Below are 26,320 nucleotides of genomic sequence, written 5' to 3'. Positions count from 1 at the left end.
TTTGGTGAATTAAAGTACCAATTTCCTTCCAAAACAGCAAAATCTGTACATTATTTCAAACTTTTGGCCACCAGTGTATATTCAGTGTTTGCAAATAAGAAAGTGAAATTAAACAATGCTATCAGCGAAAGGTATGCACTTTTAACATTTATTCCTTAAAACTTACTAGTTTCTATTTTTATGTTAACAGTACTTAATTTTACTTTTTAGTAAGTATTCCAACAATGGCTATTTTCATTTTCAACTTTACTTGTATTAATCCTTTGCAACTAGTCACTATCAACTAATGACAAGTAACTGTTCCATTGCAAATGCTTGCCATTGAATTCTATGGGAATCTGTGGTACACATTTACACTATTCACTTCTGACTAAGTGTTATAAGTATTCTAATAGTAACTAGTATCTCTTTTTAATTTTAATAGTAACTATTCATTAGATACTAATACTAATTCCAATAGTGACTAGCATCTATATCAGTTTTACTAGTGCTTATTTATTAGATAATAGTTCTTATTTATAATACACTAGTTTCTATTTAATTTGTTCCTAGTAATATTTTTAATTTTACTTGTAGGAATTTTAATTAAACAATACAGTAGCCATTCTGACTAGTCATTACATTTCGACAAGTAAAAAAGCAGTTGAAAATAGTGAAATAAGAAATGTTACCAAAAATAATTGGAAATTAGATTGTTTAAATACAGTAGGTATCCAACCAGAATGACCCTTACTATCGCAGGGATTAACACAGCGGAAAATGTCAATTCTCACACACGAGACTCAAAATCACCACCAGGAGGTGCAAAGGAATACATTTGGCACTGTTGTTTAGCGTGAAGGAAGTGATTTATAATGATTAAAATAGTTAATATTATTATTTGTACTGTACTTTTAAAATGTTGATGTATAGAAGGCGATCGAACAATGCAAAATGAATGGCAGCATTAAAGTTATAGCTTAGTCATCTCATAAACTGATATATAAAAAAAATACTTTAATGTCAGATTTTTTCAACAAATGAAAACTGTTGCTTCATAGATATTAAATTGTGAACATTATCAATTTGATTTGTTAGCCTTAATGAAAAAAAACACCAACAGCCATGCATTTAATTAATGGCATTAACCATGTTATAACTGACCCAGCTTGTTAGTGATAGACTAAATTAGAGAGGCTCAATTGAAGCCATGCTCACTTTTGAGGCATATAATGTTAAACTTCTGTTCAGGTGAAACCTGAGCAGGAAAAAACATTCCTCACCACCACTTCCTCATTCTTGATTATTCGAGGGATTGAAACCAAACGGAACTGATTCCGCTTTGCTGCATCTTCGCCATCAAAAACTTTGAGTGTCTGTTTCCCTGTAGACCAAGAATGGTGAGATTACTTAAGAAACAAGGGTGATTATCATTTGCCATGATGTCATTTTTTGATCAGGGTATTTACCTGTATCAGGTGGTGCCGTAGACTGACTGTCCTTTGGCGTTGTACTCTGAGTGTCAACATCATCCAGATTATCTGTAGAAACAAAAAACACTTCTCTATGAGAATTTACAGTCATGTGATCTTGTTATTTGATATCAAGGAGTGAGTAACAGAACCCTAACAATTAATTAAACAGCTTAAGTGAGCAATTTCCCTTGCAACTCAATTTCCAGGCTTACGTAATTTGATAACAGTCAACAGTAATTACAACAGAACATTACAATCATTTTGTTCATTTACATTAAAGGAATGTTCCAGGTTCATTACAAGCTCAGTATATCTGACATGTAGTCGATTACCACAGAATCTTATATTGACTTGACCCTCTGTAGGGAAAACATGCAAAATAGAGTGTAAAGTACTGTACTTACAGTCGAAATATAGTCAAAATAATAGTCTGCTGCCAGAGATTCTGTTGATAGAATGTGTTTTGAACTTTTTTAGTTTTGAAAATTCCTTTAACTTTAAGGGGGCCACTTACTCGATTTCAGAGTGTGAGTGAGTGTGAGAGAATAAAAAAAAATAGCAACAGATCTAGATTCAGACATGCGTCTACTTTCAAAGCATCAGTGTAAAGGCCAGTGCACAGGGATTACCCATCTCTCCGTGCTGGGAATTCTCTGAGATTCTGTAACAGTGCATCTTGCTGAAGTTCCGTGAGCAGATCCGCACGCAGCTGGGGTGAAGAATCGTGTTCCGCAGTCGACCCATGCCGCACTCCGGGGTAATTATTATGTTACATGACGCATGTGCCTGCAAACATATAAACACGGATAACGAAAGCTTTCAAACAAAATCTTTCTATCAATAATGTCAAAAATAAGACTGATTAAAAGACTCCAATAAGTAGACATTTAGCAGATGCATTTATCCAAAGCATCTTAAAGCACACTTACAACACGGACAGTCCCCCTGGAGCAAACTGAAGTGGGTTGTGTGAGGAAAAAATGGTGATAGCTCATTGATTGTCCCTTGCAGGGTTCAAGCAAACAACCTTTGTTAACAAGTAGGGCTACACAAATAATCAAATGTAATGTATTTTGAGAATTAGATTTATTTAAAAATAATATACTTCTTTCCGCTTTACTTCACCATCACATGGAGCTTTTATTTTGACACTTCACATGGAGCTTTTATTTTGACACTTCACCTGGAGCTTTTATTTTTGACACTTCCCCTGGAGCTTTTATTTTGACACTTGACCTGTAGCTTTTATTTTGACATCAAATGTGCAGCCTGTAGTTTATTTACAATGCTCTGCATCTGGTGAAGCGCTGGTGTCAACTCCTTTACTGTTATACTGTGCAGTCTTTGTAGAAGTTACTAAAGTTTGGAATTGTTCGAATGCTTGAACATTCATTAGTTTATTTCTTTCACAATGAATGTGATCTGCTCTAAAAGTGCTAAAAACACACAAGTCCCACGTGTGCACCCATTTCGAAGCGCACACAGACCATGTTAATGTCTTTTATAGCAGCCCATTGCAATTTTTTAATCAAACATGACTATTTTGCCATTTTGGTTTTATTTTGATTAATTTGCAGCCCAAAGGATAGTGAATTTGGTCTACTGATGTGCTTTTTATGAAACTTAATGGCCAAATAAAAAGCACATTAAAATCATTGAGATATTCATGATGGTGCTTAATTTTATATCGTCAGCCAAATCATCATGATTATAACATAAATATTTTATATTTTGCACAGCCCTATTTGTGGTGCTTCTGTGACACTTTTGTCTCACATGCAAACTCGCAAGCTGTTCAGGACTCGTAACGTTTGCATCGCAAGTGCAACGCTCTATCAGTTGAGCTACCGTTCAAATACTTGAACAAGCTTACAGATGAAGTTGATTATGCAATGAAAAGGCTAAAATGTATCGCCTTCAGCATTGGATAAGTTCCTCAATACAGTAATACACTACAAACTACTAAATACTTCTCTAAAATGGTCATTAGATTACAGATTACATCTTCAAAAAAGTAACCACTTTACTTTTAATTTACTTTCTAAAACACTTTCACAGAAAAGTTTGAGTTTTTCCAAGCAACTCTAAAAAATAAACAGCGCTCCTTAGAGGACAGGGTGGAATTTTTTTTCTAAAATAGATTTGCATGAGCGTGAGCGGGGTGTGAGCAGCGTGTTTTCATTTCGTGCCCATATTAACAGATGACCGTTTACAATGCAAGCATGATTAGCGAGGTGACGCATTATAGAAGCATCCCAGACGAGGCAGTGAGAGGATAGTTTTGGCATTGAGCCTATTTTTGCCATGCGGCTAAAGGTAAAAAAGGCTCTGGGTGCAGTAGAACACAAAATAATCAGGAGATAATAGAAAAGATACAAAAGCAAAGAATGAATAAACTGCCAGAACATTTGCCATTCTGTGTATATAGGTGTACACAACAATAACCAATCACAACCAAGTGTGCTGATAAAGATGAACTATAACAATAACCTCCAATTATTACAACGTTATTAAAGAAAAAATGTGGCGTAGGACCCCGTAGATAACTTCATTTCCTGTGCAGAGGCACTGCTGTTTCTTGGAAAGTGATGCAGCCAATGTGAACGTCCAACACGACCGTCCCGCTCATACGCCTTGCTCACGGAAGATGTGTGAACCCGGCGTTAATCATGTCAATCATGGTTACTACAATATTACATAGAAAAAAAACATGTTTTCCACAAATAACTATGGTTATTACAGTCTACAATATTGGTAGCACTTTGGACAAAATATTTTTTACAGTATTTATAAACCTTTGTTAATAAATTTCATTGTTAGTTTATGCTAGTTCCTGCAGCATTAACTAATGTTAACGTATACAACATTTGATTAAAAATCATGTTGAAATTAACAGTAACCAAGATTAATAAATTCTGTTGAAGCTTTAATCAATGTTAGTTCATGTTAACTAATGTTGTTAACTAATATTAACAAAAGTGTTATCACAATATTACTATAGTAAAACCATGATACCCACAAAATTATGATTTCTTTTACATAGTTTGCATTTTCCTGTATTATCACTATGGCTTCACTATGAATATCATGGGGTACTGTAGTAAAACCATGGTAAAGGTATTGCGAGGGAAAACAAAGGTATTGCGAGGGAACACAAACAATTACTATTATTTGCGGAAAAAATTCCCCGCCCTGTCCTCTAAGGGGCTCCGTAATATTAATGTTTTTTTCACTTAAAGACTTCTTATGGGCCACACACCCTACAGTTGTCACAGAAAAATAAATTAATGAATATATATATATATTTTTTAAAGTATTCTGTATAAATATTATTAAAGAAATATGCGTAACTCAAGTAAACTTTAAAGTAATTAACTTACTGAAAGTCAGTAACTGTAATCCAATTACAATAATTTACAAGAATGTAATGTTACACTACTTTTTCAATTATAGTAACTATAACTTTAATCAGATTACACCTACCTCTGATTGCGTTACAACCCATGCCCTATAGTAAAATTGTTTTGATCTCATAAGATAGCATTCAGTGAGGAAGAAAGTATGTTTATAAACTGATAATATGCACTTTAATTTCTGTGAAAGGGAATAAAAGTAATTGTTGTTGTAGCATCTCTAGAGTTAATTTCACCAGAAAACTGCCTGGATACAGTATGTGCAACGAGCCATGCAGAAATGTAGTTATCATAACATATCTCTATGAGACCAGGTGGTCTTTAAAAAAATTCATTGTTAGAAGAACAACTTTGGAGAGTAATGAATAAAATATGACTGAATTTGGAGATAAAATATATATCCTGCTACTTCCTTTTGTTTTACAGTCACTGTTGAACATGAAAGTTGCTTTTTCAATATGCTTTTATGTATTTTTGCTCTTTTAGACTTCATATCAGCAGAAGCAATATAAGATATTAAATGTTTATAGAATCGCAGTCACAACATTTTTTTTAAATAAAATATTTGGTCAAATTGTGCCAGCCCACGTTTTTACCACTAGGACTTCACCAACTAAAATAAAGGTAAAGCTGAAGTATATACACGCCCCTTACTTGTGTCCTTGTTCTCAAAAATCCTTGAAGTTTGTGCTTTCAACGTTTTACAGTAGGCTGGAAAAGGCCATTTCAAATATGTTCCCTGCAGAAAAGGACAGTCTCAGTACACATTTGTCCTCTAAAAACCTTTGGCTCAAGGACTAAAGCTTACATCATGTTGAAAATCTTAAGCTAAAAGGGCTTTGCACAGAGAACTGGAACAGACGGAGAGAACTCAGGATCTGCTGATGGAGTGTAAAGTGCTGCTCTGTGTCACCCAGAGCTAAATAAAACATAATGCAGGAGAACTGGAGAATGAGAGGCAGAGAACCAGAAGGATGGCATGCTGTAACCTCACTCATATTGCTTGAAGATAACGCGTCCAACCACCTGCATCAAAACTAGGAAACCAGGCCTGGTAAATTCATTCTACACGGGAAAATTCATTTTTAGTGTGTTTTCGATTCTCCTACAACGTTTGATCCACAGATGACAGGCATAGTCAAACATATGAGTCTGTTGGGTACTCGACAGTCTATTCAACACTGACCAAATACAATGTTTTGAGTGCTCATAGGAACTGCATCCGACACTGCACCTGTTAAATAATGTATCCATTCATTGTGGGACACGACAGCCAGAACGCCTACTTACCTTAATTCTTATCATTAAATAATGAGCCAATTTTTGTGACAAATACAGACAAGAACAGAAATATTGGAAGTGCTGAATGCTAAGTAAATACAAGACACTTACTGTAATTCCGCACCATTCGCACCTCATGCCAGCCAGGACGTCCGAGGAGCTGCAGGTGCGACGGCAGACCTCACAGCGGGCACCTGAGGACACGTTGCCCTCCCGCCAGTGGTGCTGGTGCATATCCTTTCAGAGCAGGAGGAGGTGAAGGGTTATAACACAACAAGGGAATGCTTAACGTGACTTATACAAGTATGACATCCTTGCTGGTCCTGGAACAACATTCCAAGCGACCAATCAGAATTTAGGATTAAGTTTAGAACACATGTTAGAAAAAAGTTCTCATCATTTCCCAACTCAACCTTTATTTATAGAGCACATTTATAACAACAGGAGTTAACCCAAAGTGCTTTAAAATACACATTTCAATCACAAAATAATATGCATAATATACCTTATACTGTAGAAAAACTAATAAATACCTGAGCCTAAAATCTATTTTCATAACTAAAATGTATTCAAAAGCTAATGAATAAAAATGTGTTTTAAAGCAGATTTAAAAAGGCAGAGCGTCGGAGTTGTCATGTTTTGAAGCACATCATTTCACAGAGATATGGGAACCAAACAAACCAAAAGTGGGACTAGACAGCGGGGGTTTACAGAGCTCGCGCCGCGCTGACATGTCATCTGCGTGGTTCAATGGTCTGAGCCGCACGGCCGATTCGTCAGCGCAGACCAATTTAAACAGCGCAGACCAATTTAAACAGCGCAGCGCAAACCATACATGCAAAAGTGACGTGCGGTCATGTCTTAAAGAGGCTAGGCACTGAGTTATGAAAGCCAGATTACCTGATTTATTGTTTAAGCTAATAATACGTAATAACAGTGAACGTTACGCACAAGCGCGGCATATCAAGAAATGTAAAAATCAGGATGAATTTATTTGTCAATAAAAAAAAAAATAAATTAAAAAAATCAGGATGTATATCGTGTACTCTCTCTCTCTCTCTATCACAGACACACACACACACACAGTGAACGTTACGCACAATCGCGGCATATCAAGAAATGTATGTATTTTATATATGTGTTATAATATATACGATTTTGTTATATCTTCATTAGATATTATTATACAAAATTCAGTAGTCAAAACACAGAACATATAACAGAACATAAGTTGTTTATTTTTACAACATTATGTGCTTATTTTTTTATGTGCAATCTTCATCTTTATAACAGAAGATACAATACAACAATCCTTTACCTTTTCATTGTGGTAGGTTATATACAGCTTCCTTTGCTCGTCAAGTGCAAGGTCGATCCGAGATTTTCCAAAGGTTTTCAGTGTAATTTGACACTGGATGTGAGCTGACGACTTTTCATGCTTGGTTAAAGCTGCAGGCAGGTTGTTCAAATCACAATATCCCGCTGAAGTCCAAACAGTCTGACTGGTTGAAAAAAGCAGGCAGGGATAGCAGTACAGCCGCTGATTGTTAGCACAGCCACATAGCCAATCTTTTCTTACATACCAATCAATTTGAAATGATCGGATACTTTTTGGGCCCTTTTGCTGTACTAGTCCATCTAAGGCTGGCGTAGACCTCCCTCGTGCAATTAACTCATATTTGGAATTAAAATCGAGCTTGGAAAAATTTCTTAATTCTGTGATTACAGCCGGTGCTGTCATTTTGATTTTGAATTTGGCAGGGATTAGGCATGTACGCTAGCTGTGGTGTAATGACGTTAGCTACGCAAATGTCCAGGAATATCTCGATTTTAATTGGTCCATGTCTGATACGTAACGGAGATGATTACGGGCATAACATATTTACGTCAAAAGGCACAGCAGATTTGTGCTTTTTGACGTACGTGTTAAAGAATACAGGATCGAAGTGCGCATGCGCAACATGGGTTTTCCGCTTGTCGTCTGCAATGAATGGACCGTAAAAGCACTGCTTATTCTACCATTTGTTTTTAGTTGATTATGCGTAACTGCTACATTTGTCATCATAACGTCTAAACAATTGGAATAACACACATATTGCATATATAAAAATCACAAGAATAAAAAGTAAAAATACAAATACAAGTTTATTATTTAATAAACATTTTATTTTTGAATTTTGGCAGGGTAGGCAGTGCCTAGTTTGCCTACTCAGACCGCACGTCAGTGACATGCAAATAAATTTACAACATGCAAATAAATGCAAATAAACCATTGGGTGTCGCTAGGAAACATTGAACCGCGCAGATGACATGTCAGTGCGGCGCGAGCTCTGTAAACCCCCGCTGTCTCATCCCACTTTTGGTTTGTTTGGCTTCCCATACAGAGATATTGAGGCGCGAAACCAGATAGAGCTTTGTATACATAGAGCAGAATTTTTAAATCTTTCCCCCATTTTATGGGGAGCCAGTGTAGGGATGCTAATACTGGTGTAAAGTGTAAGGAACCTGGCGGCCACATTCGGAACCATCTGTAAACGGGACAAAGCAGTCCGGTATACAATGAGTTACAGTAACCTAACCTTGATGATATTAGCGAGTGAATCACAATTTCTAGGTCAGATTTAGAAAGATAGTGTTTTACTTCTGCAATTGATCTCAAATGGAAAAAGCTGCTCTTAACAACAGCACTGATATGTCTATTTAAATGTAGTGATGAGTCCAAGATCACTCCAAGTCTCCTTCCATGATCTTGCACATTTAATGAGAGCAGACCTAGTTGGTCGACCAGTCCAGGTAAAGAGGACTTGGAGGGGCTGAGAATCAGAACTTCCCTCTCATTTCAAAAGAATTCAAAAGATCTGACTCAGAAGAGTTATTAGTTCAGGAATCAGACCACACAGGTCGTGCTGTACGTTTCACCCTGTAGATTCAAAATAACCAGCTCAAAAGCGTCATTCGTTCGGGAACGGGTCTTTTAGGTATGCTGGAGCAGACCCAATGACTGTTTTGTATGCCAGCATCAGAGCCTTGAATTTAATACGTGCATCAACTGCCAGCCAGTGGAGAGAGACAAAGAGTGGTGTAACATGTGCTCACTTAGGTTCATTAAACACCAGACGTGCTGCTGCATTCTGGATCATTTGGAGAGGTCTAATTGCACAGGCAGGAAGGCCTGCAATGAGAGAGTTACAGTAGTCCAGTCTAGTTATGACAAGTGACTGAACATGCACAGAGAGGAAAGGTCTTATTTTCCTGATATTGTAGAGTGTAAATCTACATGATCTTGCAGTCTTTGAGATGTGGTCTGTGAAATTTAGCTTGTAATAAGAATAGACGCTCATTCAGTAATCGGACTACACTGGTCATGCTATGTGTTTCACACTGTAGATTCAAATTAACCAGGTCAAAAGAGTCATTCATTCAGGAATTGGACTACACTCATCACGCTGTGTATTTCACCCCAGTAGATTTAGAAGAACTGGCTCATGAGTCATTAGTTTGGGAATTGGCTACACTCATTTGGTATGTTTAGCCTTTTAAATTAAAAAGAACAGACTAAGAAGAGTCATTTGTTTGGGAAGCAGGCAATCATTCGGTATATATATATTTTAAATATAAAAAGAACTCTTTATTACAAGAATGAATTACTTAACAAATAACAATGCAATTACGTGCAACTTCACAAAATACTTACACAATTTAAACATTTTAAATGTCTGGCTTATATCCATAGAAGGGAAAAGAAGGGAATAGTGCTGATTCTGGTACTCACAATGTCTTGCCCGACATCTTGGTGGCAGGAACGGCAGTCGCTAACGCTGAATGGGGCACAATCACTGTGAACATGCAGCTCACACACTGAAAGACACACACATGCTAACGATAAGAATATGTTGTCTAAATGATGTAACCACTAATTTAGCATCACCTGAGGTAAAATAGTCAGTATATTAATCCATATTTCAACAGAACAGTAGAAATATGATAAAGCAGTCATCAACTCTATTTGAGGTGTTACAGGTCTGATCAGAGGGAAAAGCCATTGAATTTATGTTAGTGCAAAACATGTGAGAATTAAAGACCGGCTCATTTGTGTCTTTTTAAAGGGGGAAAAAGGGAGGGAGAGAGCGAAAGAGAGAGTTTAGGCGTGATGTTTTTCTTTCAGCGCTGATCTTAGAATTCAGCACACTGCAAAAGGCCATTCTGCCATTTCCATGGCAACAGCTGCTTTCCATAAAGGGACAACCAGTGCAAATAAATGAGCAATGACAGGATATAGAAGAGAGGAAAGACAAGAGAAATCAAGGGAATGGAAAAGGTTTGGGTAAAACAGTGAGGCAGTACTGAAATAAAGGAGGGCAGGAGATGTTAAAAACCAGACCAATAGATGTCAGGCTTTAAAGTGCCCATGCCTTACACTTTTGTGGCATTTATTTTTTGATTTCTCGTAAATTTCTAACCATTTCAGAACCTCTCTGACCCTTAGAATTAAACAGAATGTTTTTCTTGTACCTTTGAGACTTTTATAAGACTGACTAACTACTTCCCATGAGAATTGCATTAATTCTCACTGACAAACACTTCCTTACACACATACACACCTTCACAGCGCAGAGCCGTGCTGGCTTCTAGATGCTTCCGACACACACAGCAGAATCTCTTCTTATGACCAGCCAAACCAAAGCAGTGTGCGACAGGAACCTAGATAACAAACATTGAGAATAGTGATTCATCACAAACCTGGACTGATATAATAACCAAACGTATTCTAACTTTTGGTACAAAATTATTAGTTAAATTGATTTAACCTATTTGTGATCAATTTATTTGAACTGCATTTAAATTATATATATATACACACACATGTACACTGGCGGCCAAAAGTTTGGAATAATGTACAGATTTTCCTCTTATGAAAATAAATTTATATTTTATCCATCAAAGTGGCATTCAACTGATCACGATGTATAGTCAGGACAATAATAACATGAAAAATTACTATTATGAAAAAGAAATAACTTCTTAAACAACTTCAAAGAGTTCTAGTAAACAAATCCTCCATGTGCATCAATGACAGCTTTGTAGATCCTTGATATTCTAGCTGTCAGTTTGTCCAGATACTCTGGTGACATTTCACCCCACGCTTTCTGTAGCACTTGCCATAGATGTGACTGTCTTGTCGGGCACTTCTCACACACCTTACAGTCTAACTGATCCCACAAAAGCTCAATGGGGATAAGATCCATAACACTCTTTTCCACTCTAATGTTTTATTTTCTGTTTCAAAAGTGGCTTTTTCTTTGCAATTCTTCCCATAAAGCCTGAACCCCCGAGTCTTCTCTTTACTGTTGTTCATGAAACTGGTGTTGAGTGGGTAGAATTCAATGAAGCTGTCAGCGGAGGACATGTGAGGCGTCTATTTCTCAAACTAGAGACTCTGATGTACTTATCCTCTTGTTTAGTTGTACATCTGGTCTTCCACATCTCTTTCTGTCCTTGTTAGAGACAGTTGTCCTTTTGTCTTTGAAGACTGTAGTGTACACCTTTGTATGAAATCTTCAGTTTTTTGTCAATGTCAAGCATTGTGTAGCCTTCCATCCTCAAAACAATGATTGACTGACGAGTTTCTAGAGAACGCGGTTTCTTCTTTGCCATTTTTGACCTAATATTGTGCTTAAGACATGCCAGTCTATTGCATAATGTGGCAACTCAAAAACAAACACAAAGACAATGTTAAGCTTCATTTAATGTTCCAAATAGCTTTCAGCTGTGTTTGATATCCTGCAAGTGATTTTCTAGTACCAAATTAGCAATTTAGTATGATTAATCAAGGATAAGATATTGGAGTGATGGCTGCTGGAAATGGGGCCTGTCTAGATTTTATAAAAAATTACTTTGCTGATGTAAAACAAACAGCACCATCACAATGTCCTGACTGTACATTGTGATCAGTTGAATGCCACACTGGTGAATTAAAGTACCAATTTCCTTCCGAAACAGCAAAATCTGTACATTATTCCAAACTTTTGGCTGCCAGTGTGTGTGTTAGTGTTGTCAAAAATACCGGTACTCAAACAAAACATTTTGTACGATATCAGAATTTCTGAAGGTACCGGAGTACTGAGTACAAGGTCTTCCCAGTACCCATGCAGAGTTGGGAAGTTTTGAACGCTCACAACAAGCAAAAGATGACGACAAGCAAAGTAGCTGCTGCTGCGTAGGCTCAACTGAATCTTGTCGAAATGAAAAGTGGAAAAAGCCATGTTTGGAAATGTTTTGGATTTGAGGCTGATGAAAAGGGAAACATCATAGATCAGCAAAAACCTATTTGTAAATGGAGATTTTGCAGGAAACACATCAAACTTAATAAAGCACCTGAAAGACAGACACCCGGATTTATTCAAGCAACTAAAGCAGGTGAGTTTAAAAGCATATTATCATTTGCATTAGGGCTGAAACGATTAGTCAACATTATCGACAATGTTGAATATAAAAAATTGTTGACAAACATTTTTGTTGTCGAATAGTCATTTGATCTCATTTACCGTAAAATGAAATCACATTAAACTGTAATGATGACATGTGAGAGCAGCACTGCAGTCCACACCTGACGGAGGAGAGGAAGAATTACACAGATCACAGTCCAGATGCACTCTAAACATTCACAGCTTCATCTTACGTAGACCCCAAAGTATTAGGGAATTACATATATATATATATATATATATATATAAATCTCTTTGTGGAATAAGTGGAGTAGGAGCTCTTTAAAAGGAAACATCCCAGCGTTACATCTTTAATGCAGTTATTTTTAATGAGTTATAGCTTTATTAATGTTCAAATAATACAGAAACAGCTCATGTTAATAACTATAAACTCAGAAACTGGCATTTCTCTGTGTGGTCGATGCCTCTTCTTTATCATAGAATTTTTATTGTTGCAAATTGCATTTTTACATTTTATACCACCCCACCCATCAAATACAACCCTACCCAACCCCAACAGAACAATCCCCAATCAGAACAACAGGACTTGCATACATGTATACATACATACACACGTATATACACTCACCTAAAGGATTATTAGGAACACCATACTAATACTGTGTTTGACCCCCTTTCACCTTCAGAACTGCCTTAATTCTACGTGGCATTGATTCAACAAGGTGCTGAAAGCATTCTTTAGAAATGTTGGCCCATATTGATAGGATAGCATCTTGCAGTTGATGGAGATTTGCGGGATGCACATCCAGGGCACGAAGCTCCCATTCCACCACATCCCAAAGATGCTCTATTGGGTTGAGATCTGGTGACTGTGGGGGCCATTTTAGTACAGTGAACTCATTGTCATGTTCAAGAAACCAATTTGAAATGATTCGAGCTTTGTGACATGGTGCATTATCCTGCTGGAAGTAGCCATCAGAGGATGGGTACATGGTGGCCATAAAGGGATGAGAAACAATGCTCAGGTAGGCCGTGGCATTTAAACGATGCCCAATTGGCACTAAGGGGCCTAAAGTGTGCCAAGAAAACATCCCCCACACCATTACACCACCACCACCACCACCAGCCTGCACAGTGGTAACAAGGCATGATGGATCCATGTTCTCATTCTGTTTACGCCAAATTCTGACTCTACCATCTGAATGTCTCAACAGAAATCGAGACTCATCAGACCAGGCAACATTTTTCCAGTCTTCAACTGTCCAATTTTGCTGAGCTCTTGCAAATTGTAGCCTCTTTTTCCTATTTGTAGTGGAGATGAGTAGTACCCGGTGGGGTCTTCTGCTGTTGTAGCCCATCCGCCTCAAGGTTGTGCATGTTGTGGCTTCACAAATGCTTTGCTGCATACCTCGGTTGTAACGAGTGGTTATTTCAGGCAAAGTTGCTCTTCTATCAGCTTGAATCAGTCGGCCCATTCTCCTCTGACCTCTAGCATCAACAAGGCATTTTCAGCCCACAGGACTGCCGCATACTGGATGTTTTTCCCTTTTCACACCATTCTTTGTAAACCCTAGAAATAGTTGTGCATGAAAATCCCAGTAACTGAGCAGATTGTGAAATACTCAGACCGGCCCGTCTGGCACCAACAACCATGCCACGCTCAAAATTGCTTAAATCACCTTTCTTTCCCATTCTGACATTCAGTTTGGAGTTCAGGAGATTGTCTTGACCAGGACCACACCCCTAAATGCATTGAAGCAACTGCCATGTGATTGGTTGATTAGATAATTGCATTAATGAGAAATTGAACAGGTGTTCCTAATAATCCTTTAGGTGAGTGTGTATATATATATATATATATATATATATATATACACACACATATACACACAGTGCATCCGGAAAGTATTCACAGCACTTTGCTTTTTCCACATTTTGTTATTTTTACAGCCATATCCCAAAATTGATAAAATTCATTATTTTCCTCATAACTCTACAAACAATACCCCATAATCACAATGTGAAAGAAGTTTGTTTCAAATCTTTGAAAATTTATTAAAAAATAAAAAACATCACATGTACATAAGTATTCACAGCCTTTGCTCAATACTTTGTTGAAGCACCTTTGGCACCAATTACAGCCTCAAGTCTTTTTGTGTATGATGCTACAAGCTTGGTACACCCATTTTTGGGCGGTTTCTCCAATTCTTCTTTGCAGGACCTCTCAAGCTCCATCAGGTTGGATGGGGAGCATCAGTGCACAGCCATTTTCAGATCTCTCCAGAGATGTTCAATCAGGTTCAAGTCTGGCTCTGGCTGGGCCACTCAAGGACATTCACAGAGTTGCCCCGTAGCCACTCCTTTGTTATCTTGGCTGTGTGCTTAGGGTCGTTGTCCTGTTGGAAGATGAACCTTCACCCCAGTCTGAGGTCCAGAGCACCCTGGAGCAGGTTTTCATCAAGGATGTCTCTGTACATTGCTGCATTCATCTTTCCCACGATCCTGACTAGTCTCCCAGTTCCTGCCACTGAAAAACATCCCCACAGCATGATGCTGCCACCACCATGCTTCACTGTAAGGATGTATTAGCCAGGTGATGAGCATTGCCTGGTTTCCTCCAGACATGACGCTTGCCATTCAGGCCAAAGAGTTCAATGTTTGTTTCATCAGACCAGAGAATTTTGATTCTCATAGTCGGACTGTCCTTCAGGTGCCTTTTGGCAAACTCCAGGCAGGCTGTAATGTGCCTTTTACTGAGGAGTGGCTTCCGTCTGGCCACTCTACCATACAGGCCTGATTGGTGAAGTGCTGCAGAGATGGTTGTTCTTCTGGAAGGTTCTCCTCTCTCCACAGAGAAATGCTGGAGCTCTTTCAGAGTGACCATCGGGTTCTTGGTCACCTCCCCGACATCCAAGAGGGAGTTCATTGGAGGTCACGTCATCCGTCTCCTTTGAAATAATGATGTAGGGTGCAGATTAGACGGAGCAGTGTTGTGATGTTTCTGTGTGAGCGATTTCGCTGTTTATTGATTTGTTTGTAACAACATCAATAAATATATAAAAAAAATTAAGCATGGGAAAGAAACTGTCATCAGTCTGAGTGAGTTTGATTCATTCATTGATAGATTGTTCATCTTTTATTAATGATACAATGCAGTGAGCACTGCTTCAGTTCATATAAAACACTCTCTGCTGCAGAATGTGCATTTTAGGGATAAGAAAACTGGTTCAATGTCAAAATAGAAATAAATCTTAGTTTTACCGACAGTACATCTCATCTGTGATCATATTTTCAAAAGGCATGGCTAGACGTGCAGTCCACCAATAATGTTAGACTCAAGAGTGACAACAGTAGAAATGCCCACTGGCAACTTCATAGTGCACAGACAAGAACCATCAAGCGATAAAGTCTCTGCATGTATGTACATGGCTTTGAAGGTCACCAAATCAATGTACTGTTATTTGCTAGTGGGCATTCCGACAGTTACTGCTGTACATTTTTACTGTACTGTAAATAATAACTCAATTAGGCTATAAAAAATTGTCACCCATCTTAAAGTTTTCCCCTCTTGGGGTTGGTAGATTTACCCACATTTTGCATATCGGTTAAACAGGAGTCTTAAAAGAACTGGTTAAAAAATGTTTTATTTGTATGTGAATCAGACATCGCTAATGCAAAGAGGTTGCACGTCTCAATTAGAGCAGTAGTGTTTGACTTAGAGAAATGCCAGATTTAAAGAACCAATAGCAAGCTCACAAACAGATAATAATAATAATAATAATAATAATAATAATAATAATAATAGGTGCACAAGTTAAACATTTCAATTTCACAAACAGTAAGTTAGCGCCAAAAAACACACTATGGGATCTCTACATCGACATGATCAGCAAGATTTTACATCACTTCCTATCGGAGTGGTGGTGGTGGGAAAGCAGTGTGAGATGCCCCGCACTTCCTTCCTGTGAGGGGGAGGGGTGTAGCATTTTGGGGGCATTAATGCTTTAAATAGCCTCCGTTGCTTCCCTTTGACCTCATGTACAGAACTAAAGACACAAACTCACCACCAACATCCTGCCCAGGTTAAGTTTGAAACAACGTTCCAAGAAAATGCATACAGAAATCAGATACCTCACTGACCAAAAATACACACTTGTCAGCTTTGCATAAAAAGGAGGGTTTCAGTACCAGAATCTGTGAAAAGATTTTAATACAGAAAGAGACATAATGTACACATCAAGACCCGACACATATGCATGTGAATGCAAAGAGCTTGATTTTAGTGTTGTTGCCATTATAGGAAAAATCTGGCAATCTCTAATGCAACACAATCTGCATTTCATTCTCAGCGTAGCAGGTCAACTCCTGTTTGAAACTAATCATTCTGATAAAAGTTAATTAAAATGTGTTAAACTGTTAACATGCTTATTAAATTAGATTCAACTTTATTGTCTTTGTGCAAAATACAAGTACAGAGCCAATGAAATGCAGTTAGCATCTAACCAGAAGTGCAAATAGCAATGTGTGTATATGTGTGTGTGTGTGATATATATATATATATATATATATATATATATATATATATATATATATATATATATATATATATGTATGTATGTATATGTAAGTATATATACAATAAGTTTTTGTTTTCTTTAAAGTGCAAAGTTATGAGGTAGAGAAGCAGAGACCAGCTCAATGCAAATGTCTATGAAAACAGTACAAGGTCCAAATGAAGAAGTATGAAAATAAAGGTGCATTGTACAGAATGAAGTATAAATATATTTATATGGCCGGTGACTATAACAGTGCAAGCAGCATAGGAGGTAGAAGTTATGTGCAAAGAAATGTGCAAGGGAATGTGCAAAAATAAACATACATATACATATACATATATATATATATATATATATATATATATATATATATATATATATATATATATATATATATATATATAGTTATGCTAGCTACCTGAATAATATAACATATCCAGTTAAATGGCATTGGCACAGACATTTGAAGGTAAATCAGTCGCCCTCTTGAGTACAGCGTAAGGTTGGAAACCAAGAACTGATTCCATTTCATAAAAAGTACCATAATCAATTTATTTTCAAGACTTTGGGTTCCATTAATGGTTCTCGAACGTGCATTCTTCCACACAGTGGGGGGGGGATTCAGTGCTCAGGAAAAAGCAGTGAGGGTCTCATGCAAAACATTCACAAAAGACACAAACAGTCTTCGATCATCAAGGAAGCAACACACTACATTAAGAGTCAAGAGGATGTAACATTTTGAACTGGATGATGTGTGTTAATTTAGTTATTATAGTATTTTGTCTTGTGGAATATATGTAAATATCTGTTATGTCATATAGCTTTATCAGGGCAGTAATAAATAAAAAAACTAAATCCAATTTTTCATAAATGATGAACATCTTTCAGATTCTTCAATAGGGAGGGTTTCAACTGTATGTTTCTGTACAAAATATGGGCCATTCTCTACCTTACAGAAGTAAAATATGTTAATAACATTTGCTGTGTTTCCACTATTGGGCCAAATGAGGGCATGCTAGTGCGTACCAGGGTCAGTTCATTCCCACTGTCACTTCCCTCATTGTGCCTCCTCAGGACTTCCTTAGTGCCAACGGACAAGCGCCATTGGCCTGTTAGTTTCCCTTTGGCCAAGGAAGGCTAACTGGGGACTGAGGCCGGGTCAATGTGAAAGGCTTCAGTCCCTCTCCACCATGTTCCTTTGGAGGGCTAGCTAGTCTCCAGTGTCTGATACATCATCTTGAGCTTCCCTCTTGCTTGTGAAACGAGTGAGGCGTGTGACACTGGCACCTGGGTGGCATATTAACAGATGGTTTTATTGGCCTAATGGTGGGAATACAGATCGATTGCGGTTTCGTGGCTCGAGGTCCAAGGCTATTGGCCCCATTGACCAGTCAATAGCCCTGGCTCACACTGGCCGATAGTGGAGACGTGGCTATTGAGTATAGTGTAACAAAATACAACACTGAATCTTGATCCTACGATTTTAAAAGTGGCAGAGTGCACTTAAGCCTTATATTTACATGCATTTAACTTGTTAAACCTAACATATACAATCTATCACCCTCAATAAAAGGCTGAATGGCCTGAGAGTGGTTCTCCCTTTCCTTCCATACTACAGCAGAGCTCCAATGGAATCTTTGAAATATATAGGCTAGTGATATGATTTTGTGATATTACTTGGAAAAAAAAATAGCTCAAGCAATAAATACATGTCACAAAACATTTTGGGACTTAACTCACCCATTTCCTTTCCAGTGCTATTGACAGGGTATAAGCTTTATCCAGTTTCATGGGCTAGAACTTAACCCAGGCTTTCTAAATTACACCCACATATTCTGCCAGTGTTTCAATTTACTTCCAACAAAATTACAATGCCAGTATTCTCAGCAGGACTGGATCAGTGTGATGTGACCCTGGCCAGAGCCTTAAAACATCCAGAGCAAAATGTTTTGATGTATCCAGTAAAGAAATGCAGTAACAAATCCCAGCCAGGCTGTCATGGTGCGTGTGCACATCTGTAACTACTGATTTCATGGGAACACGTTGTGAATCACACAGCAGATGGGACACGAGAGAGGCAAATTCAGCCAATCTTCCTCTAGTTCTCTCACTCTAATGGGCAGCACTGTGACTCCTCTGGATATATACCTCCTTGTGTTTATCATATTAAAATTGGTAAATTTTTAATTTTAAACACTTCAAAACATGGCAAATAATTAAACAACAAAATGTACCTACAAATTATCCTAAATGATTTAATGTAAAATGTCATGTGGGGACATCTGTGATAACTTAAGAGATTTCATAAGCAATCTGTTATAATATATTACTGTACTGTAATATTAAATTATTAATATTGAATATGTAAATGTTTTTGAAGTACAACAGTAATATTTATGTCGTAATTTCATTACACTCACACAGCATCGATCCTATTAATCCCTCAAGCCTTTTTGAACTGTAAATTTAAACATTTGTATTTCTTGCTTAGCTTATTTTATTTAACATGCTCCTTATTTACAATGTGGTGAAATGCAACCTCCCCCAGTGTCACATTATTATGAGAATGTTTTAAATTTCATGATAATAAAGTGATGTCATAGGACTTTGCGTTCTTAACGCACAGTGCACTAATAGCAAACCAAACTCAGAGTCAGAACACTCCCGATATGGATGGAGTTTGTGTGGGCCATTCGCTGTTTGTGAGCCGCTGAGACAGATGAAAACAGTGGCTGTGCTTGGACCATGTTAATCCAGACTTTAAGTACATTTATTTAATACAGCTGCAGCCTTTTGAGTGGTTTAATCGCACTAGGCCATGTCACAATTTTGATTTTATTTGGATTAATTCAGCCCTAGATTTAACATACTTAATTTATCACATAGGTTGACATTCTGCCCTACTTAAGTATTCATGCGATTATTGATTGTAAATTATTCCAAAGTAAATTAAAGTTAACAAAATCTTTGTCTCATCTTATACCTTCAGAATGACTTGGATGAGTTTGTCTGATAAGTGCAAACATCCATTGATGTCTTTTTCTTTGCACAATGGATTCCCTTGTTGTTGATCGCTCCTCCATATAGTGATATTTTATGTCTCTTCTTCCAGCCAGCTATCAGTGAAACCGCACTCCGGCATGTTGATGGAAGCAGGAGATGAAAGTATAATTTCTTTGTTGCCAATCTACCACGGTGGAGATGTGCAGCACTTCAGTGTGTGCAACATCATAACAAGATGCGGAGCGGAGCACGTGCGCTCCCGCACTTATGAGACACCACAATTTTGTCAACTTTTAGGGGTGCAATATTATATTGATTGCTCAACCCAGTCTCATGACAAGTCATAATAATAGAACAAACCAATAGTTTTATTTAGTTGATTTTTCCTAAATTGAATACCTAACCATAAAGTGTAACCCTTTGTCCAAACCGTAAACCTAACCCTGATTTTAATAGGAAAACATATTTTGTGTACTGAGGATGAAACTTTTCAGACAATGTTGTCTGAAAATAGACAAGAGAAGTGTATTTTGACGGTCCATATTTTTTGCATTACAAATTACTGATGTATGAGTAACGCACATTTCTTCACAGACATTTCCTTTCTTCTTAGGTTCTGTAAGAGATTTTCGACATTCTGGAACATTCACAAGAACGAGCAGTTGAAAAAACACTGCCCTCCAAAGATAGTGTTGAGACAACAGAAGAGCAGCGGTCTTCTTACAGTTAACAAACACAACAGTAGCAAAATGGTGCCCTTAGCGGACAACTGTTATGATTCTAAATATTACATTAAACTTGAATGATGCGCTTCATCTAGTACACTATGAGAACGTGCAAAATGATAGACAGGCAGAAAGCACATAAAAGTCTTCTGATTGGCTGATCAAAGAATCTGTGGCTGCTGGCTAAGGAACATGATGCCGAGGGGGTGCTCAATCTGGTGGTACTGGAGCAGTTAATCACCTGGCTACAGAATGGGATGGCAGAGTGGGTCCACTGCCACCGCCCAGTCTCACAGGATGAGGTGGTCCAGCTGGCTAAGGACCATATGGCGGTGTATTTGGGGTCTGGCGAGCACTCTTCTTCTTTTTCTTCTTCTTCTTCTTCTTCTCTCTCTCTACCTCTCCTTCTGCACATCCTGTTCCTGTTCCCCAGAAACTGGGAATTCCTACACCAAAACCGGTTCCCTGGTCCCATGGGTTGTTCTATCCTAACCCTCTCTCCTCTCTGCTCTCACCCACAGGCTGGTGAATCCTCTGCCATGGGTGTGCGTGAAGTCTGGGCTGGTCTGCTGGAGCTGCAAGGAAACTGCGCATTTCCAAGACCGATGCCCCACCATGGAATTGGAGACATTGGCCAGAGTCCCCGACATGCCACAGGCCGACCCCGAACGAGCAGGAACGTTCGGGATACCTGCGAGTATTAAGGGGGGTACATATCAAGCCTTGGTGGATTCAGGTTGTACTCAAACCTCCATTTACCAAAGCTTGGTTAAATCCAAGGCTTTGGATACAAGCCAGCTGGTGAAGGTAAGGTGTGTGCACGGGGATATCCAAAATGACCCTGTAGTGACGGTCACTATTAAATATCGGTGACAAAAATTAGTTTTGAGGCTGCAGTTAATTCCCTCCTCACCCATCCACTACTATTTGGGAACAAATTGGCCTGTATTTACTACCTTAAGGGGAATGTGTGTGGATGGGTCCTGCAAAAAACTTATCAGTGTGTGGGGTGTGACTCGCTGGCTAGGGGAGGTGGAGCCAGGGCCGTCTGCTTCAGCTCCACGTCAGGAGGATGCAAGAGAGGGGTAAGTCTCGGCTTCCACAGCCCTTAGAGGATTCCCTGATGGGGATTTCCCTCTGGAGCAAACACGAGACGAGATCCTTAGGCATTTGATCAAGAGAAAGTGATTTATGGTCAACGCCTCCAGCCAGATGTTGCACTCACATATCTGTAATTTTCAATTATTAAGGATCGGAAGTATCGAGTGATGCAGGATGCTCAGACAAAGGAGGATACAACCCAATTGTTAGTACTGAAGATTACACAAAAAAGAGGTTCGGGAAGAATTAAAGGCTATGCTAGCCCGGTGGTATGGCTCGGTCCAGTTCTGTGTGGATTATAGAAAGGTCAATGGGGTATCTAAATTTGATGCGTAACCCAATGCCTCAGATTAATTAACTGCTCGATCGTTAGGTGCGGCCCGCTTTTATTCGACACTGGATTTGAGACAGGGATATTGGGACAAATTTCCATGTCCCATGAAAAAAACAGCATCCCCGTGCTGTACATTAGTTGCAAACTCTCACTGACTCCATACAACACGATAGAGAAAGAGTGTCCTCACCCTCCAGTACTATCTGTTGGGGCATTCTTTCACCTTCTGTTTGGAACACAGCATGCTCCAGTGGCTCCATTGCATGAAGGATGCCAATGTGTGGATCACCCATTGGTATTTAGCTCTTTAGACTTTTAAGTTCGAGGTGGTCCACAGGCCGGGAGCACAGATGGTGGTGGCGGATTTCCTCTACAGAAATGACTGGGGGGGGGGGGGGGTTTGTCTGGCCCCAGCTTCCTCATTACAGAGAGTTAAAGATTCTGTCTCAAGTAACTTTAAAATAAAAGTGTTGGATGGGAGGCTAGGTAACATTTGATGTATGTATTGTATGGATTTGAAATTCTGTTTGTTAATCAATTGGTCTAAAATATATTGCGATTTTGCAATCTTGTACTAAAACAATATCGAACAAGCTAGGTGTGATATATCGATATATCTGCTGTGATTCTGCTGACCAATGTGGGTTATATCTGCTGGCCATACGCGCAAGACCGCAGGTAATCACAGCCTTGGTGATAGATGAACGGTTTCATTCTTGTATATTACTTGGGGATCTCTGCCATTTTGAAAGTTTAGGTCTTTTCCCAACACCCATCAACAGTAATAGTGAAGCTGTTAGTTACAGTGTATTAGTAATCTGAGTGATCATGGAGTGAGAGACATTTCTAGACTACTTCAAAGAAATTTGTGCACAAACTGACAGTTTGTCAATGTCAGCTCAACTCTCTTTCACTACCTGCAGGCTCAAATCTTTAATGTCAGAGGTATGATTAAAAATTCACACATCTAGCTACTCCTACACTTTAGTTTGGAGAACCACGAACACAAGCAGAGCGATACAAACAGTCAAGCGTCCCGGAGCTGATGGTCTGAGCTATCAGCACTCTTGGAGTGCTTCTCGTCAAATAAGAATTGAGGATTGGAAATAGATTTTGTATAAAAAATGTATACGAGTTGTCATGAGAATATTTTGGATGGCCTCAACACAAAGTCATGGACAACAAGACAGAAAACTATTTTTTATTTTAGCATTCTTGAAGAAAGCTGGTTTTATAGTGTAAAATGTGATTGTTTTCGATTACTTCAAACTTGTGTTAATGCTACTCAAGAGAGCTGTAAAAAGGAAGGGGACCACTCAGTTTCTGTGTGTGAACATGAGCGAAAAAAATCTAAGTGACATTTGAGGACAGACATTCTCATGACAGCACAGAGCACCCTACAATGGGAGAGTTTATGTGCTTTACTCAAGATTTGGATATATGGCTTGGGAAAAGAAAGAAAAATAGCTTGACATTTGCTCAGGCAAATCAGGATATTTAGGCACTTTCGAGGGTGCCAGAAATCAAACTCACTGATGTCTGCAAGCTCACAGACATGGAACAGCTGTTCAAAGGCCTGGACTGCCTTAGTTTCCTTACGCTGAGAAATGTCACTTGCAAAATATGGCCAATGCACAAAAAATATCTAAACTCTGTGGGGAAAAAATTAATCTGTCATACACAGATGCAAATATGGTGAGGCTGCATGCCCTAAAGCAATAGTTTGCCCAGAATTGACAGTAATGTCTATATTACTCACGCTCATGTTGGGCCAAACCAAACTTTTAAAGAAATATTACACAACCCTTGCCATACAAATACAATTGTTCATAGTAACCAGTGGCTGTCAAACTCCAAAAAGGATAAGTATCACCATAAAAATCACTATAAAAAGTCCATATGACTTGTGTGCTACATTCCAAGTCTTTAGAAGCAAAATTATGTTTTGTATGGGAAACAGACCGAAATGCAAATTAACATTTAATTGCATTTTTTTTTTTTTAGAATCTTCAAACAATCCACATACAACATATCAATAACAAAACAATTATGAAAATAATCTTTAGGAAAACTATTCATTTTAAAAGATTTTGTTTTGAGAATTTGAAAACAATGTGTTTTTTGGGGGTTGTCAAGGCACCCCAAAATCTCTAATGTCGAGGCCTCTAATACACAAACATTTTTCTCATAGACCCTTCGGCATGTGTCCTTGAGCTTCGGCATAATACTCCCTGCTAAAGTCATCTATGTCCTGTCCAAAAAGAGGGCACTGACTCCTATGCTCCTGAGGAATTTACTACAGTTGCTGCAGAGGATCCTACCAGACATGACCTTGTTTCCTCCCATTATCTGCCATCTCACTGATGCTAAAAGGTGATTGGCTCTTGTAAGCCGTTTCTGTTAAGATACTCAGTTCAAACTGCTTTTGGAACAAATGGATGGAAAAGTGATGCTCGAAATGTTTTGCTATAGGGAAACTGTCTGTCTTGGGTTTTGGAAGAGAGTTATAATATATGATTTGCTCTTTTTGTTTTGGATCATTTAAAATATTGTTCATAATTCATCAAATGTAAAGTCTGTGTGTGTAATTTCTGCACCACTAGATGCACCAAGTGGAATTGCAATATGATTGTTTGAGCGGCCGGACATGGCAACATTGGCTCAATCAATTATGTGAGTTTAGGACAGGACAACCTTTTTTCCCAACCAATAGGGTGAGATGGGGGCAGAACTACCTTTTTTTTCAACTGATGGTGTGAATTTGGGGCGGGACTGCCTTTTCTTTTCCAACCAACGGTGTGAGTTTGGGGTGTGACTACCATTTTTCCAATCAATAGTGTGATACTGGGGCAGATCTACCTTTGTTAACTAATGGTGTCAGTTTGGGGCGAGACTATCTTTATTTTTTCCAACCAATGGTCTGAGTTTGGGGTGGTATTCTTTTTTTTTTTTTTTCAAACAATGGTGAGAGTGTGCAGATCTACCTTTTTATTTAAATTGATGAAATAAGTCCCTTTTATTTCAACCAATGGTGTGTTTAGGGTGTGACCACCTTTTTTCCAACCAATGGTGAGGTATTGGAGCAGAATTATCTTTTTTCAACAAATGGTGTGAGTTTGGGGTGTGACTATATTTTTTTCCCAACCAATGGTGAGAGTTTGGACCATCTACCTTTTTTTTCAATTGATGATGTAAATATGAGGCAGGGTTCCTTTTTTTCCAACCAATGGTGAGAGTTTGGAACAGATCTACCTGTTTTTCCAATTAATGATGCAAGTTTGAGGAAGGGTTCCTTTTTTTCAACCAATGGTGTGAATTTGGGGTGTGACTACCTTTTTTATCCCAACCAATGTTGTGAGTTCGAGGAGGGACTATATATTTTTTCCAACCAGTGGTGCAAGTTTGGAACAGATCTACTTCCCCAATCGATGATGTAAATTTGAGGCTGGGTTACCTTTTTTCCAACTAATGTTGAGAGTTTGAGTCAGGACCTTTTTTTCCCCACATATGGTGCAAGTTTGGGGTGTGACATTTTTTCCAACCAGTGGTGAGAGTTTGGGGCAGATCTACCTTTGTTTTCAATTGATGATGTATGTTTGAAGCAGGGCAAATTTTTTTTCAATCAATGGTGAGAGTTGGGGGCAGATAAAAAATTTTTAGCCGATGGTGAGAGTTTGGAGCTGGACTATCTTTCTTTTCCAACCAATGGTGAGAGTTTGGGGCTATCTTTTTCCCCCCAACCAATGGTGTGAGTTTAGGGTGGGACAAAATATTTTTCACCCAATGGTGAGAGTTTGGGGCAGATCTACTTTTGTTTGCATTCGATGATGTAAGTTTGAGGCTGGGTTCCTTTTTTCCAACCAATGATGTGAGGTTGGGGTGTGACAATTTTTTTTCCAACCAGTGGTTTGAGTTGGGGGCAGATCAACCATTTTTTTAAACCGATGGTGCGAGTTTGGAGTGGGACTATTTTTATTTTATAATCCATGCTGTGAGTTGGGGCAGAA

General features: G+C 38.4%; 1 protein-coding gene across 1 annotated transcript in view; it reads right to left on the bottom strand.

The window, feature by feature from the left end:
• The window catches only part of LOC127659907 (diacylglycerol kinase theta-like), a 77,295-nt gene that overhangs the window by 31,568 nt on the left and 19,407 nt on the right, over positions 1 to 26,320 (bottom strand). The window contains exons 3-8 of the mRNA XM_052149892.1: positions 10,750 to 10,849; positions 9,921 to 10,006; positions 6,260 to 6,385; positions 2,084 to 2,240; positions 1,449 to 1,520; positions 1,263 to 1,363 (exon numbers count right to left, since the gene is read on the bottom strand). Of these exons, the coding sequence (XP_052005852.1) occupies positions 1,263 to 1,363; positions 1,449 to 1,520; positions 2,084 to 2,240; positions 6,260 to 6,385; positions 9,921 to 10,006; positions 10,750 to 10,849 (642 nt within the window). The remainder of the gene's footprint in view (positions 1 to 1,262; positions 1,364 to 1,448; positions 1,521 to 2,083; positions 2,241 to 6,259; positions 6,386 to 9,920; positions 10,007 to 10,749; positions 10,850 to 26,320) is intronic.

This window comes from Xyrauchen texanus, chromosome 19 (genome assembly GCF_025860055.1).
Source record: "Xyrauchen texanus isolate HMW12.3.18 chromosome 19, RBS_HiC_50CHRs, whole genome shotgun sequence".
Lineage (NCBI taxonomy): Eukaryota > Metazoa > Chordata > Actinopteri > Cypriniformes > Catostomidae > Xyrauchen > Xyrauchen texanus.
The sequence above is the reverse complement of the archived record's forward strand: the minus strand, read 5'-3'. Positions and strand labels throughout refer to the sequence as shown.